Source organism: Cystoisospora suis, assembly GCF_002600585.1.
Source record: "Cystoisospora suis strain Wien I chromosome Unknown contig_3337, whole genome shotgun sequence".
Classification (NCBI taxonomy): Eukaryota; Apicomplexa; class Conoidasida; order Eucoccidiorida; family Sarcocystidae; genus Cystoisospora; species Cystoisospora suis.
Window position 1 is genome coordinate 283 of NW_027156132.1, and position 16,785 is coordinate 17,067.

The following is a 16,785-nucleotide window of genomic DNA, read 5'->3' on the forward strand; positions in this document are numbered from 1 at the left end:
CTGACAATTGTAGGTGTGTCCAAGCTCCTGACAATAGTAACACCTGAGGGCCGCTTCTCGGACCTGGTGCGCGGGAAATTGTTGCCTTTTGGAGAAGTTGTCGCCGCCCGGTCGTGGTCTGAAAGGCCGGCAATGCTGCTCCTGTCTCCGACGCTGCGCCGTGACGGCGAAAGCTTCGCTGAGGTCCATCGGTTCCGGAAAGTCGTTTGACACCACCGTTTCTCTCGGGCGACGCAGAACTGGCGTTCGTGTTTCAGACCATTGGTGGTGACCTCTCACATCCCAGCAGTTTGAATGCTTCCTGGAGAGGCGCGTCCTCAACTGCAATAAAAGAGCCGCTCGTCTGTTTGTCGAGCCCGTTGAAAAAGAGAAACCGTTTCTTGTCGTCGTCAATACCCGGCGCCCGCAGCACTAGCTTCTGGAACACATTGATGTATTCCCGGGGCTGACCGGGAGCCATCTTCAGCTCGGTTAGCTCTCGAAGGATATCCCAGCCGGATTTGTAGGAAATGAAAAAAAAAAAAATTGCCTCAGAACAGAGAAGGAAGCTTCCACAGTCTTGGGCCGTTCACTCTGCAGACTCGTCTGCACAAAATTGCCGTAGAAGAGCTTCGCTTCTCCCTCGAGAAAAAGAGACGCTTGTTGGACAGGCTCCTCCTCCGACTCGATTCCCCACTCAATGAGATACTCCTCGCATTCGGAGCAGCACAGTCAAAAAATCTCAATATCTGAGCTACCGTCATACTTCCTAGGTCTAAGGTTATTTATACGCTCTATAAAAAAGGTATTTCATAATTCCTGCTATGGATTCCGCTCTGCCGCGGGTTCAACGGAGTGCAAAAGTGCTAATAAGAGTAGTGCCCGAGTTTAGCCGAGTTCGCGCTTTATCTTCCGCGGGCGTTCATCCTGTGTAAGCTGCTGGACAGTAGAGCGCACGATGGCACAGTTGCGTCCTAGCTGCGGCAAGTACACCACCAAGGGTCTGTATACCGCGGCGGGCGGAATCGGCAGCCACCGGTGCGCGGTTGTGGGCGCAAGTGGGTGCGCAGAGGATCTGCGGTGGTCGGCGATGAGTACAGTGGGGGTGGCTACCTCGTTGAGAATTCGTTCCCGCCTTGCGGCAGGGAAGGAGTAAGATAGCAATTATCCCAATAAGGTCTTTCTGGGAGGGGGCCCTGCAGAAGGGCGAACAGGCTGGTTATTTTCACTTCACGGAAAAGGTTCATTGTGCACGTGGACGCAGGGCCACGAGCCACTTCCCTTCAGCCTCCACTCTTTAATGTGCAGTTTGGCGGCGCGCTTACACCGCGTTCAGCGTCAGGCTTTTTTTGCCGTGGGGGTCGACTGAAAGTGGCGCGATCCTGGAGAGTTTGGTCCAGGGCCCACAGAATCGCGGCCGGAAGGACGCGGGTCCTACTTCTAGTGAGGCCTGTTTTTCACTGCACTGCGTCTTCACCCCGACTCTGTGTGAATTCCGGTAGGGAGAATGCAGATCCGCGTGCCATTCCTCGAGATTATGACGGAAAACAAGGTGCTCCGCGGCTGAGCCAGAGTCGTAAGTCTTTGGAGCCGTCATCCCCAAAGTGGACTGCACTTGCTCCTTATGGGACAAGGATTTCTTTTTCTTGTTTTGACATCGTCATCTCACCTCGGGAGCACGGTGAGACTGTCAGCAGTAGTATCGTTCCCGCTGGGGCACGCGTTATAATCATACAGTTGGTATGGACTCGAAACAAAGTGGCAAAGGGTAGACCAGTGCCACTCTGCGTCCTCCCAGCTCTGGCTTCTTAAATATGCGCACACAACAGCAGGACAGCGCCCGCATCGACGCACGTGGCAGTTGCTATTAATGCAAGTTCCTGTCTTGTGGCTCTCCTCTCGCCCCCTCTCTCGAGTGCGGGGTGCTTCCCTGCCGAGTTGTGCAGAACCCTGAGCCTTTTCAGCCTGAACTTCCCTCTTTGAGCTATTGGGCGCGGAAGCAGCAGCGACGTCGTGAACCGGTCCTTGGGTTCACGTCGTTACATGCGTATGCGCCGGCAGCGCTGACAGGGAAAAACAAAGGCCGTTGAAGTCGAGATGAAACGCGTTCTGATTTGCATCGTTTGCTTTTGGTCTCTAGAGCAACGGCGACACTGGAGGATGTAGCTCGCTCAGCGTTGAGCCGCCAGTCAACTCTTCTTAATACATGCAGACGGTGGAAACCTCTTCCCATGCGCGTAGCCGTCCCCCTAGCTCCTCTGTGCGGTGTCGCGCCTCTGTGACTGGCGTCGGGAATATCCCACGCTCACTCCCGTGTCATCTGTCCCGTCTATTCGCATGTTCTCAGGGGTTGGGTATGCGTCGGCCAGCGCGTTCCCGCCCACTTGGCCAGGTCAGTCGGCATGACGAACTCGCTGCATCACATGGAGGTTCTGTCGAAATCTTCAATCTGTCTCCTCGGCACACTGCGCCCTCGTAACCGACGCTGTCAAGAGGACTTTTCCCGCGTGAAGCAGAAGAGCCTTTGCTTTGAGGGGGTGCGTCAGGGTCGTCGTGTCGAAGCTGTACTTGCTGATTCTCTGTTGTTGCGGTTTGGTTGGTGACAGCTTGCCTGCTCCCGTACGTTGCCTCGAACCCGCGCCCCGAACCGCTAACTGAGGTGTGCCACGCCGACTAGGTTCCGGACACCGAGCCCGGCTTCGCAAGTGCGTATGGTCGCCTGCCTTACGCGCCCGCACACCGCGTTTTGGATGTGTCCGTTCGCACTACACGCAGACTGCTTCCGAAGGACTGCATGAGCGTCGCGACTGTCTGTGAAGCTCGGCAGCAGCAGGATGCCCCCGCGCAGTGATTCAACTAAAACGATAAACGAATGCACTGTTTTCCTTTGCTCTCGGCATTTCACCGTCTCCAGGTTTCTATCCTTGTCCCTTCCACACCACGCCGCCGACATAAGGGCTGAATGGGAACGTACGGATGGTTTGACGCGGAGGCGTCCCTAGAACGTCCACATTCTGTCTTTGACCCTTCGAAGCCAAGCCGACACCGTGGCTCACCGTTTCTCACACTGCATGCGGCGCCGGCCCGCTATGTTCCGTGATCCACTGATGCACGGAAGGTTCTCTTGATTTGCACAGCAATCACGTCTCCCCATGGATCGTGCGCACGCCTTACGCGATGACGGGTGTGCTGTCAGAAAGTTACCGCTTGGCCCTGGAATCAGTCTAAGCCCGCCATCTCCGAGACAAGATTTCAGCGGTGTCAGTTTGTGGTGGCACGCACGCTACTTTGAGCAGCGGTGTCCGCGCGCCTGACCGGTCGCCGTGGAACACGGGAGTTCTTCCAGAGTTCTCATCGGCTGCACGGCTGACCTGACCAGCTCATGTAGATTTGCCAGCCTGCGATGCAGCAGACAAGTGATTCGTTCTGTTGCATTGCGCCGCATTCGCGAGCTGCTCGCGGAACGCAAGTTGCAGTCACTGCATGCAGAAGCCTGCCAAGTCCACGGCTTGTGGCTAGCTCTGCATCGGTGTGTTACGGTGGCGTTGTGGCCGGAAGAATGCGCATCTAGCCCGTGCCATACTGCACGTCAGTTACACACTGGCACCACCACTATATTCTCTGGATAGTCTGCGGTGTCCGGGACGTGTTGAAAGTATGCTCCCCCGGCGACGAAATCTCCTGCTGCAAGAATAAGCATTCTTTATGACGGCAGCGCTGCACCTGTCCCGAGCACAAAATGAAGTACCACTGTAGAGTGGCCTCCCCAGCTCACCTTTCAAACGACGTATCACTGCGACTGAGACACGGGTTCGCTGTTCTCGGGTACAAAAAGGCGGCAGCGACCCGTATACGGTCGTCCTCCGCGAAGGCCAGCTGCACCACGGCAAAGAGAACACCCCGTCTCGCGTTGTCAGCCATAGGACTACCATAATATCTCCACGAAGCTGAGGAGTGAGTACATAGGATGGCACTTGCCTCACCTCTGCAGAATTGGGTAACGCAGGCCTTCAGAGACTCCCCGCGTGCCGACTTTTCCTGCACTAGAGGCCTTCAATGCTTTCATCATCCCTCGCCTGTGTGAAGGCTAGAGACGTATTCGTGATTAGCACTCCGATCCATGGTCAGAAGCACCGAGACACCCGGACTGTCCTTGCAACCACACAATACCAGTCCTCGTTTGTCGGCGGCTTCGCCTGCTTCCATTCCTGCGAAGGTAAGTCAGGACCAGGTTCCTGACGGAGAGGTCACCTACGCTCCAGAAGACTGCACTCACCCACTCAGTTCCTGATGAAGGAGCAGAATACGCGACGCTTCTTGAGGTACCAGAGCAGCTCTCTGCTTCAAGAAGAAACAGCTCCGCCTCGGCCATGCAATTGTAATTCCTTCGCCTGCTGTTCGCCGAAAAAGAAAGCCACCGTGCCCAGCACCGTTGTAGCTGTGGAACTCCTAGCAAAATGCCTCGACTGCCAACGCTCTCCTGACTCCTCAGTTTGTGCAGTACATCGAGGTAAATCAGAGCTGCCTCGATTTGTAGCTTCTTCGGAATCTTGTGTCTGACCGCTCGGCGGCTTGCGGGAAAAAAAGATGTCGGCCCCGACCCGGCGTTCTTCTCAGTATGCTCGAGATGGAGATCTGAATCACCCGACCAAGCGATCTCCCCGTCTATGGTGACAACCATCCAGCTCGGCCGTCCGGTCGAGCCGTCATGCAAGGCCTTATACGCTGTGCTTGGCAAGATGACGGTCTCTAGAACTTGTCGCAGCTGGTGCGTGGTGCTCTTCCGAGGACACGAGCTCCAGGCCTCGGAAACTGGTGCAACAATAGCTTCTTGTTGGCACTCAGCTGCAGCACTGATTGCGGCTGGGCCGTTCCGAGCCTTCTGTTGAGCTACCGCGATTTGAAGGCTGGCATCTCTGCAGATGTCTTTCGGAGAGCAGCAGTTGATCCCTGTTGCTGCTGACAAGTCTGACCCACGCTGCAACACAGACAGAGCTCTCTCCCTGGACAGCCGGCGTACGAAAGTCTGCCGAACTGCCACGACTGCTGCTTCTCGCAGAAATGTGAACACGTTCAGTGGTTTGCAGCTCCGCCTATGGCTCAGGTCCGCATGGCACTGCTTGTTGTGCGGGCGCGCTCCGTGGGATGTTCCACGACAAGTATCCATTCTGGAAGCTTCTGCGCCTTCTTGTCCTGATGAAATACCCGTCGGCCACCAGACGGCTCTCTTGAACCCAAAAGTGCTGCCTTCGCGCAACGCACGCCCAGTGACCGGAAAATTGACAAGCACCAAGGAGAACAAGTCTAGCACACGCGCGCAGAGACTTGCGACTGCAGCGATGGAAACAGAGGCCATGCAAAAGAAAGGCGATGGAGACCAGTAGGCGGGAGTTGGCCCAATGGATCTGGATGGACCGCAGCTTGTATCAGGACCCATACTGCACCCTCTTCGCCATACCTGGCGAGCAAGCTGGCAAACAACAACCACCCGTCGGTCGCTGAGGCGAATCTGTACGCAAGCAGAGCCACCTCCAGCTTCTAGCATTTATGCTGCGGGGGATAGTCAGAATGAGACTGTCCCCCTGCTGAGTTGCTGGCAACAGATGAAACAGCTGCCCGGTTATGGCGGTGACATGTTATCTCTTGAGTGCACGGTTGGCCAGTCGGAGCACAGATGACGCGACAAGAGCCCTTTTCTGATCGTACCACGGTCATGCTCTCCGAAGGCTGTACCACTGAACCTTCGGGCTTTTTTTTCCTCTGGACCCACAAAGCAAGATCGCTAGATCCGCTCCTATGCCAACAGAAGATGTTTTGAGCTATTAGAATACATGTTCATTGAAAACGCCGACTCAGGTTAAAGATCTGGAAATGTTACTTCGACCTACGCCAAGAGAAGGTTAATACCGGGACTTAGGTGTGAAGACCCCGCCCGGCGAAACCGTGTGTCACATGCCTAGAGCCAGTGCGCCTGCTGCAGTAACTGGTTGGTGTGCCCACGAGGACAACTGCACCTCAATCCGCGTCGGAATAATGCAGAGAGACAAGACACCTGCGCTCACCCGGCTGCATTCCGCACGTACAATGCCGTCACTTCGAGAAAACGCCGCCGACAATGCTATCCAAATATCTATGCACCTGGGCAACAGCAAGCCTGGTACAGTCATACCTCTCGAAAAACACAGATGACCTGCCACCCCTTTTTGCTGCACCGCGAACGGCAGCTGCGACTGCGCGGCATACCCCTGCTGCCCCCCGCAACCATCCGTTCTGGCTGTCCACCGCTAGCCTCTCCCCTGCCTTTGTTGTCCGGTGTGGATCTCCTTGCAGAAAAAACTCCCCACAGGTTACAACTGTTGGCGGTAAGGACGCCCCGGTATCCTCTCCTGCGTGGCACCTTGGCATCCGGAGGAGTTGCTGACGAGTCAGCCCTGGCAGCTGCTAACGGAGATGGATGTCTTGCAGCTACTCCTGTCTCCGCTATGGCCTCGCTTTCCGGGTTCGCCCTGTGACGCTGTGATTGCCCTGCGTTCATACCGCTCCTAAACTGTGCGTCATCGTCCTCTTCGTCTTCAAAAACCATTACTCTTAGACGGCTTCGACCCTGACTACACAGGAGCTGACTAGCCTGATAGACTCCCAATAGCGCTCTGCATCCGGCAGGGCGGCTGAAGTTCATTAGCGGCCAAGCATTAGGCTGTGGTTCTTCGCCTCCGTGACGAGTCCACGAGGAGCGTTCCACGCAGCGGCGCCGACCTCGGACAGAGACGCCGTTCTCACGGGCCGCTGTTTTTGGCACCATACTGGATTCCCTAGAAAGATCCTTGCAGTGGTCTGCTGCAAAGACAAAAGCTCACACCAGCTTGCCATCCGTGCTGAAGATGACTCTGCTAGAGTGCGGGGACATGTCACGCTGAGAATCTCAGTCGGTCGTCTGATGTGCCGCGTCAGTGGCCGGCAACCGTCTGCCTGGCCGGTGGAGCCCGGCTGCCGCATGTTAGTCCAGCTATGTTTGCGCTCCTTTGCATCCTGCGTGCCGGCCCGCAGCCCTCAAAACCTCTTCCCGGAGATACATTCCCACAGGCGGAAGACGGCGACCCAGGTCGGCCACTCGCCGTCGATTGTCGTCACGTCCTCGCACCGGCGTGCACGGATCGCTCCAAGATGTAGATGCTCTGGTCACAGGTCATTCGCAGAGTCGATGTCTAGCCCACTACCACGCTCTGTGCACCGTGCTTCTGTGGCCCGTGCTGCGGTGTCCAGACATGGTAACGCGCGATACTGTCTACTACGGAGAGTGCACCACGATTGCTCACTACACGGGTGACCATGCGGATGCCTCCGCAACGCTGATAAGTCTTGCTGTCCAGCAACCTCACGGGTGGTGTACCCGCACCCAAGCTCGGCTGCCGTTACCCGTAGGTATCAATGCCTCAAGCCACCTGCAACTGAAGCGCACCCGGGTTGCCTTCCTTTACTCACAGCAATGCCCGAGTGCGACAGGTTCTGAAACAAACAAGCAGGGGTCCAACTGGCGATCTTCCGAAAGCGCCCGGGTGTCTTGTTCCGGCTCCAACCGTGCCGGTAGCGCAGTGCTCCCAGCATCGAGGATGAAGAGTTGAACAGTGGGAGCTGTTGCCGTGTGCACCAGCATCGCAGCGACGACCCGGCTGCCCGATCGCCTTGCTAACTTGACAGCGAGGAAAAGCTGAGAAAACACTTGATTGCCAGCGAGCACTGTCTCCCGTGTGGGCCGCGACCAAACTGACGGGCCGCTGGGAGGTTGCAACAGGGTGAGCGTCTGAGAGCCTGTCCAGAACCCACCACATCGTGGCCTCGCAGTCCGTGCTGTGAAGGCACCAGGAGAGAACCGAAGTCAGGGTTCTGGATTTCCACGAGAAACGAAAACATACAAGGAGGGGAAGTACGTCCAGGCACACACGCTTTCCCGCCTTCGGTGGCCGCTCTTGCACCTTGAAACGAACAACGTCAGGTCACCGAGGCTCAGTATTTACGTATAGAGGCAGAGCCCATGCTTCCAGTTGATCGTTAGTTCGAGTGCGTCGGCACAGAAAAGAGAGAAGACAAAAGCGCATTGCACACACATCGCAAGAGACGAACGGGTTCTCTTCCAGGAGGGATAAACAGCAGTAGTCTCAACGATGTCCGGCTGCCCCCCTACTCCCTGCCTGTGAAGTCTCCCTGAGCCCACCGCTCAACGGACAACGATATCTTTTGTCCTTCTACTTCACGGTAAATAGCGTACAGCTCTCTTACTGGCTGTCGCAAGGTCGAACGCCAGTGGCGCGGGAAGTGCCGCAATGTTGGCTGCCGTAATGCTGAGCGTTGACTGCCAGAGAACCTGTGTCCGGAGGAAAAAATCACATCACAGCTTCTGTTTCCGATCCCAGCAGGTGAGAACTTCAAACGTATGCAGTTTTCTCTTTCCCGTTTCAACGCCCCGCTACCGGAGAATTCAACTACACTCGGGGAGTCTCACTCCCAGGCATATCGCATCGACGAGCCGCCCGGGGAGCGAGCTTGCTTGGAGAACAGCAGACTGGGCTCACTTTTCGGGACATGTTCGGGGTTTAGCAGTGATTCTGCGGTTGACTTCGTCGGACAGCAGGCTGCTTGTTGCAAGCAGCTCCAGATGTGCATTTCTGTAGACAGGAAGGAGAGCTTTCCTTTTTGGACAAAGCTGCCACCCCCCTCTGTAGCTTTCTGAGAATTCTTTTGGGGCAGGCTTTCTTTATCTAGGCGGCAGGACGCAGTACTACTGGGAAGCTCGCTTTCTCCCAGAACCTTTCATGTCTATGCCTCTATATCCATTGTAGACTCGTGCTACGTCTGCGATGCGCGTCCCTCGGTCGGTGGTCGGTTCTTTCAACTTGTGGGTGTCCGAGGACAGTTGTCTTTTCTGAGATACGTAGTTCTAGATAATGGCGCGTCTCCACCCCGTGGCTTCTTGCGCTTCCTCTTCGATCCGTAGTGGCGCAGCCTTCTCAACTGTTTTTTAGTTGCTGTGTAGTCTCGTGGTCACAATGGGGCCTTCTTATCCGCCATGTAAACAAGGCTCGGGGGCGTGTGGAGGTTTGGTACAACTGCCACACGAGTTCGCGTCTTTTCCGGTGTGTTCGGCTTCATTGGATACCTCGCGAATTGCTGTGGCTCTATCACCTCCTCGTCCCGGTTGTTCCTCTGGGCTCAGTCAGAGGCGTTGGCCTTACGGTCACGGCTTGCTTTGGTCCCCCGGAAGGTTTGCAGCCTGTACTCTGCGCACGACTGTTGTTTTGAGTGCCGTCCTGTTCCTGTGTACGTCTTCATGTGAAGGATCTGACTATAGCGGAGGCGCTGCTTCTGTTTCCACGGTGTCTTCGTGGCTTTCTTCGTTCCGCCAGTTTCGCTTGGTTGGAGATGACCGTCCGGCGGCCTCCAGTGCGGACCATCAGGAAGCAACAGACCAGTTTGTGGAGGGACCGTCACCCAGAGCAGACGCAGCCAGCGTAGCTTTCCCGAATCTCCCTTTATTTGTCAACGATTTGCCTCGTCCGTTGTCTCCTCCGGAGGATGCCTCGCTTACTCCAGACGTCTCCTCCCCAGGGACCGAGGCCAGCAGTGGACACAAAGTTGAATCACGGTATGGGTCTGCGTCGGTGGATCACGCGGTGTTTGTCGTCCCGGGTATTGCAGGAAGTGGCATGTTCGCAACAGTAGTCAACGCGGTCGTTAAGGCGTGTGGAAGCGCACCGCTGAATTACCCTTCGCCTTTCAGGGTCTGGGCATCCCTGACTCTCATATTGCCTCCACCGAGCCACCAGCGTTGTTGGATCGAAATGATGAAAATGCATGTTGATGGGAGGGGGGAGAATTACACATCTGTAGATGGAGTTAAAGTGGAGGTACGTGAAGAAGAGTATGGCTCAGTATCAACTTTCTAGTGGCGACCATTCTGACGTCATCTGCGTCAGAATGGGATTCGGTGTGACGTGGTGCGCTGTAGCGGTTTGGCATTCAAACTGTCATCCTGCTGGCGTTGTAGTGTGTGTGTGAGGTCCCCTTTTTTTCATTTCCTGTGCTGGACCAGCGCGCGGGGTGAGTTGTGATATTTCGTTATTCGTCGGTGTGCCACATTCGATGGGGGTTTTGTGATGCATAGAGGGGGGGATACGTGCGCTTCCTCATGGTCGCGGGCGATGCCCTTGTCTTCGACGACCCGACCCGCCTTTCATCGCATGCACTTCTTCCGTCTCTCTCACCCGGATGGCGGTTGTTCGCGACGCAGCGAAGGCGGCGTGCTCCTGCTTCCTTTCCTCATGGGTATTATTTGCTTATTGGTGAACTGGACACTGTCTGCCAAGAGGACAGGGTAGACGTGTGCCATTTTGAGCTGCGATTCTGTGTACAGGTAGACGGTTACGGGGGTATCCACGCGATTGACTACCTCGACTATTACATGAACAACACGTATGGTGTGCCGGCCAGTGCGTACATGCACGTAATGCTGCGTACACTACTCTCACTTCACTACGCGCAGTTTGTGACTCTGCGCGGTGTACCTTACGACTGGAGGCTCCCACCTTGGCAGGTGAGAGGTCCCAGCGAGCCAGCAAGACAGAACTGGGCGGGGGCCGTGAGAATTTGCGCGCTATCGTACCGGTTCCGGCTAAAATAGAGATGCGTACAGCCTCCTGGTAGCCGAGGGTGTAAGCATCTCACCAGCACATGGTGTAGGGGTGTGTCCGTTGTTCTGCTGAAGTGTGTATTGTGGGAAGAGACTGAAGCAAGCCAGCTGTTTGCGAAGCAGGCCGGTTAGCTAGTTCTCAAACCATTGAGCACGTACGTGCTGTTCAGAAGGTAATGTGCTCGTGTAAATCCCTGATAAGAACTCTTTCAGACAAATGAGGGGTTTTCTGCTCTGTAGAGGCTGTTCGGCCCTGTTGCACTTACCGTCCTTGCAGAACATTTCAGGATACCTTACACTGAGATCAGGGAATGGATCTGTTGCATTCGCCAGTGCGTGCAGTAGAGTATCTGCCGTCGTACACAGCGGGTATCCGTTCTAATGCGCTCAGCTGAACTATGATTTGCTCAAGAAGGACATTGAAGATCGCTACGAGGAACTACATCAAAGAAAGGTGGAGTTAATCTCTCACAGTCTCGGAGGCATCGTACTTTGTTATTTCCTCAATAAAGTTGTCGATCAGGAGTGGAAAGACAAGTATATCGGGTCTTTCACTTTGGTGGCGCCAGCGACTGGTGGAAGCTTCAAAGCCATCAAATCTCTGCTCTCTGGGTATGCTTTTCATAATGTCTAAATTTGTAGTGTCCGGCAAACCTGCACGAAGTACAAGGAGATCTGAGCTCTTCAGCGTTTTTGACCAGGTGGTACACGTGTTAGCGTGTTCTTGTGCGTCGCTGCACCAGCAGTTTCCCTTGTATTTGTGGCATACATCCGTGTTATTACTTGCCACTGTGGTGCAACTGGTTGTTCGGACGAACTTCTCGGTCCGTCTTGTCATTCGCTGGATGGCAAAGGGCGCGGATGGAGCCGTACACTCTAAGTGGTCATGGGCGTCACTCTCAGAGACGTATGTACCCGCTACGCAGTGTCTATATATTCTGGCATTACTGAGGATTGCGGATCTTTTGTGTTGTATGTGAAGGTAGTTTTGCTTAGGTACCACCGTTACTGTGTGCAGCGCGTAAGGGTAAACGTCTTGTAGGGACGTCCTAGCTGGGCAGTCCAGGCTGTGGCTCAGGTTCACTGGCCTACGTAAAGATGTGGAGAGGTTGTCTCTTCGCCACTTCCATTCTGTATTCTGTGCAGCTGCAAAATCGTCCACGGGGGTGGTGGCTGTGAACGTCTTGTATGATGTTGCTCCCTTGGGTTCTTTCTGCCCAGATACAACGACGCTGCAGATTTCGATATATGGAATGTCATGGATATCAGCCTCTTTCCCGCTATTTTGCTGCGTGATCTGCTTCAAACGATGGGATCCATTTATGCACTTCTACCGGATCCGGCGGTAAGTGGGCGTGTCGAACAGGCGGTCCCCGACCGGGAAGCACCCGTTTTTTTGTGTTCCTGGGATGGCCTCTCGTAGGTCGGGTTGCATGAGTCCTGTGATTCTCGTTGCCTCGTTTCTTTCGGGTCCGAGTTGTCATTGCCGGTGTAGCTCTCAGTACCGTGTTGCAGGCGGTGAGAGTTTTGAGCTGGAACCCGTCTTTTTAACGGACGCGTGCATGAAGTGCCTCTTTGTCCACCTCTGTCGCACTGCTTCGTGACTTCCGACTCGTTCTTCTTTTTGCTGGGACAAGCGTTCCTTCGTGCAGATGCACGCTGCGGGTATGTCAACTCCATCGGGGGCGTAGTGCGGTGCTCAGGCTGTACCTGAAGACGCGCGTGTTTTCCAAGGCCGGCACTCGCTACTGCGGCGTCCTGACGGCCAATGCAGGCCCCCGCTTTGCTTGTTCTACGTTGTCTAGTGTTTTGGGGGGCAGAAGTCTTTCTTGCGCCCCGACTTTCCGCATTGGTCAAGCTTCCTAGCTTCTGTCGGAAAGAGTCCCAGCTAGGTTCTGTGTGTAGTATCACCGTGATGGTTGTACGCGGGTAGGAATTGTCTTCCTGGTTCTCGTTTCCATAACTGCATGAGTGCCAGTTCGCCTTCGAGGACGCGGACTGTGCCTGTCTGGTTCTTCGCGACTATGCAGCCGTACAGTTACACAGCTGAGTATCCGTGTGTGCATGTGATAGTAATACTGTGTTCGTTCTTCAAGCAGTTCACCCGATTTGTCCATGTTGCGTTGTGCTTTTTTCTCGATGCAGATTTATGGGACGGAGCGAGTAATCGTTCGCGTGGCGAGGCCTTCAAAGACTGGTGATCGTACGTTCGTTCCTTCTTCAGCCGGTGTCAATATAGAAGAGCTGTCGCCTCAAGAAGGTCTCACTGCTGACGAAATGCGTAGACGGTTGGAGGCCATCGACGGTACACCCATGGGAGATGTGAAATCGGAGAAGGAGCACGGGACCACAGTTCCGGACCTCATTGGAGAGAGTCGGAAGGAAAAGCTTAGTGGTTCTGCGGCCGATGGTGAACCTGATCTTTACGTCTATAAGCTAAGTGAGACCTTCGGCTTTGGCTCTGAAAATGATAGGGCGGGTTTGACAGATTCAGCTACGGAGGAGGATAGGGAAAAGGAGGCAGAGGAACGCAGGCAAGCGGTCCTGAGGGAAATCGAGGAATTAAACAGAGTTCCGCATGAAGAACGAGCGGCGCGGCAGAGAGCGAGGCACAAACAACATGTGGAGCGCGAGCAGAAGAGACTCCAAGAGGCGTTGCGTCTGGCCGAGTCTCAAGGATTAGAAGAGGATGTCTACACTTTGTCCAACTGGACGTCGCTTCTCCCAGCGAACCTGCAGCAGCGTGTATTGACAGCACGAGAGAAGATGGCAGGCGTTGTCGCAGACCCAGGAGTGAGCGCTCAGGCTCAGTCTTTTTCCGCATGCAAAGGGGGTGCTGAGTGTTTTTTTGCTTGGAAGCGAACCCGTTATACCTTTAGATGAGGCCTGAAAGTAGTTCAGCAGCACGCATCTGCGGTAGAAGCAACCATTTGTTTCTCACCCTTTTCGGTGCTGCTGTTAGCTTTTTTGTCGTGTGTGCTTCAATCATCCAAATCACGGGCAGACAGTGGTCACATCGATTCAGTCTTCTGTTGCAGTCGGAGTTTGCTTCACATCACCCGGGAGCAGATCAGGTGTCGACTATGAGGCGGCTGTCGGGGATGACGTATGTTGGTGAAGTGAAGATCAGTCGGGGTGTTTTTCTGTCGTGACGACTCCGACTGAAATACCTAATATGGTGCATATTCTGTTTCACGTGCTACTCGTATGGCAAGTCTAGTAGACTCTCTTCCGCGAACTCTCTGTTATACTTCCCTGTATCGCTTCGGTTTCCGGTCAGATAAGCCGATGACGGTATTTCTGTTTAAGTTCTCCGTCGAAGTCTTCATCTTTCGAGTCGAGTCGCGTGTGACCCTAGTTGCAGGAGACCGACCGATAGTCTTGGTTAATCTAAGCAGCCCACGAATTGGGGTAGTCTGATACCCGTTTTGGCCTAGCACCGAAACCTGATATATGCATAGAACTACACAGGAAACGAAACAATCTCAGACGCTTTACCTACGAAAATGTTTTGCCTGCAATCCCTTCTCCAGGTTCCGGTTCGTTGTATCTGGAGCAAATTCAGTTACCCAACTACAGATGTGGCGTACTACTACCCTTGGGGTAACTTGGATCGGCATCCCATCCCGTAAGTGAAGACACACGTATGTGACTGTCGGGGCTCCCATTTCGCTGCGTCTAGTAAGTTCTCGGGTTGCACATTTCTACACGAGTGCGTTTCCTTCCAGAGACTGACGAACGGGTTTTTTACTTGTTCTTTGTGTGGATTGTCAGTGCTTCCCAAGAAACCGAGAGAGGCGGGATATTTGGTCTGAGAGACTGTCGGACTTCTTTCGCTTGCCCCAGTGACAGTTTTATACAAAGTTGCCGTCCTTCCAACATCGTGTCCTTCGTCTTGAGATACTTTCAGATACGTAGTCGAGCGACGCTTGCCATGTACAGGCACTTTTTGAGTGAGAAAGGGAGGAAGGACGAGAAGATGCAAAGCACTTCTGTGCGACTTAGGTTCTCGATTCTGGTTGGCTAACGCATTATAGCTCTTCTCTTGACTTTTTTCCGCATCGACGGAGCGTGACGTGGCGGCGAGCTCTTTATGGACTCTTTACGAGCTGTGATAGGCGTCAGAGTGGCTCCACACGCGCGCTTGGGCTGGGGTGCCGCCGTGCGTTTTGTCTGTCTCCAGCAGTACTTTCACGTGATTTTCCTCGTAGGTGGCTCCCATCAGGAGCTGTGACTGATGGGATATACGCGCCGACGGTGAAGCGGTTCTCTGCTCCGCCAGAGTGCCCGCTGTTATTCAGACCACCCTTCTGCAGCTATAGATATCGTGCTCGGGCGGATACATCCAGTCCATGATGGCAGATGTGCTTCGGATACCACTTGCTTCATATAGTTATGCTACTCAGTTTATTTTCTCTTGATATGCAGACTGTTCCCGGTATGATCAGCCATTCCGATACACGTGGTTTGCAGGCCGTTGTCAGCGTCTGGGCATTAGTGTACACATTCTTAACACTTGGGCTGCGATACCATTGTTTTTCCGGCTTGTTTGACGTGCAGGATTTTTGACTACGGAGACGACACAGTTCCGTTACCGTCCCTGTCACTCTGTGCGTCGTGGCCGTCTACAGTCAAGACTACTGTGCTGGATAACTTGGACCACATGTACATTTTTGCGGATCGTGGCTTCAACAAAATCATTTACAACATGTTCAGCCCGGTCCCTGCGGCAGGCGCGCAGCCCACAGTCTTGTATCCCTCCGAGGCGAAGAGTTTCTAAGAAGTGCTGGGCACGGGAGGTCCTGTACTGCCGCCCTTCCAGTCTAGTCGTAGTCTTCTTCAGGGAAAACAGACTTGCTGAGGGAAAGTCTGTACCGTAAAAGACGAGTCGCCGTGTAGGTGATGGCGCATTCGCGTGGTGGTGACGTGAAGACTGTCGAAGTCATGCAAAGCCGGGCATACGAGCGGGTATTCATGCTATCACGTGTTTCTACGAGTAACACCATTTCCTTTTCGTGCACAGCGATGTGACGAAATTTGCTCGTTGCCGAAGCGGTAGTCAGCTTCGCGTGGTCGGTTTTTCGGTTTCAGGGAAAAGAGCAGGTGGGGACCAGCACACTGCTGTCTCTCGGCGTGGCTTTTTAACCGGAGAAGCTCAAAAGGGAGGCGTTCGTTCGCCATTTGGGGCCGGCGGAAGGAAAACTGGAAGCATTCTGTCTTTGCGAGATCGTGGATTGGCAAAGGAGGTGCTAGTCTCTGATGATGAATGGAGGGGAATAATCCGGGTGCATTTCGGTGTAATCCATTAGACGACAATCGATTGCAGGAGGATGACGCGCGTGCAAGAGAAATCGCGTTGTACTCCCCGTCACAGAGGGAGACGGCTCTCCGCCTGCAGTCTGATTTGCACTAGACGTGAAAATCGTAAGTTTTTGCGGACGGACGGTAGTGAGCCGCGGAGTGAAGGCAAGTGGACGTTTGTGAACGCAGACTGTCGGCCGAAGTAGAGGGTAGTTCTGGCGGTCTGCGTGTGGCTCCGAACGATTTAGGTCGTGCAGCCTGATTCCACTGTGCACTCTCGGCAAAAATGTCGAACAATATAGCCGGGGAGTACCTGCGGACTGGCTCCTGTCAGGGGGTTCTGGAACCAGTCACCTTGATTGCTTTTTGCATCTCCTGGCTTGCCTGTCGGGGCTCTTGAGCACCCCGAGAGAAGTCGGATGAAAGCTTCGCGGGGCAGGGGGTCATCATCATCAGCTTCGACACGCAGACAAGGGCAAGTGAAGGATTACGGGAATCGAACAGGTGCGGTTTCCACGGGCCACTCATTCTCTGTCAAAGCAGTAATTTTATCGTGTGAACGATCGTCGAAGCGATGTCGACCTTAGCAGACGAGTACGCTGTCAAAGAGACTCCCGTACATTGTTAATGAGTAGCCCTGTCGCCGCGGAGGTGGTGGCACTCCTCTCTGGACAGCGGAAGGTCAGGCTCACAGTCAGGGGCGTGTCCGCAGCAACGATAGTGAAGGTGATGTAGTCTGTAACCTGGCACCTGCGCGACCGCCGCTTCAATATGACGTTGTCACTCAATGTCTCGCTGCCGCGGTAGAGGCGAACGCCGCT

At 54.4% G+C, this 16,785-nt stretch overlaps 2 protein-coding genes across 2 annotated transcripts; one reads left to right on the top strand and one right to left on the bottom strand.

Moving 5' to 3' along the window:
* Window positions 1–3,262: 3,262 nt before the first annotated feature.
* CSUI_006561 (uncharacterized protein) lies at window positions 3,263–8,341 on the bottom strand (the record flags this gene model as incomplete). The annotated part of the gene is made up of 6 exons (XM_068066717.1): window positions 8,257–8,341; window positions 7,462–7,827; window positions 6,149–6,816; window positions 4,256–5,488; window positions 3,755–3,855; window positions 3,263–3,377 (listed from the first exon to the last, which is right to left on the bottom strand). Exons 2-6 carry the CDS (start codon window positions 7,631–7,633, stop codon window positions 3,263–3,265), a joined length of 2,289 nt encoding a protein of 762 aa, XP_067921306.1. The 5' UTR covers window positions 7,634–7,827; window positions 8,257–8,341.
* Window positions 8,342–8,393: 52 nt separating this feature from the next.
* On the top strand, window positions 8,394–16,444 carry CSUI_006562 (phosphatidylcholine-sterol o-acyltransferase). The gene is made up of 7 exons (XM_068066718.1): window positions 8,394–9,619; window positions 10,388–10,567; window positions 11,055–11,275; window positions 11,885–12,008; window positions 12,809–13,456; window positions 14,197–14,291; window positions 15,224–16,444. Exons 2-7 carry the CDS (start codon window positions 10,436–10,438, stop codon window positions 15,441–15,443), a joined length of 1,440 nt encoding a protein of 479 aa, XP_067921307.1. The 5' UTR covers window positions 8,394–9,619; window positions 10,388–10,435; the 3' UTR covers window positions 15,444–16,444.
* Window positions 16,445–16,785: the final 341 nt, after the last annotated feature.

Bases quoted from the DNA above. Each gene is read 5' to 3' on its own strand.
- CSUI_006562 (XM_068066718.1), top strand. From the start codon at position 10,436: ATGAACAACACGTATGGTGTGCCGGCCAGTGCGTACATGCACGTAATG. The intron at 12,009-12,808 runs GTAAGTGGGCGT...TTCTCGATGCAG, and splicing joins CACTTCTACCGGATCCGGCG to ATTTATGGGACGGAGCGAGT. The intron at 14,292-15,223 runs GTAAGTGAAGAC...TTTGACGTGCAG, and splicing joins TTGGATCGGCATCCCATCCC to GATTTTTGACTACGGAGACG.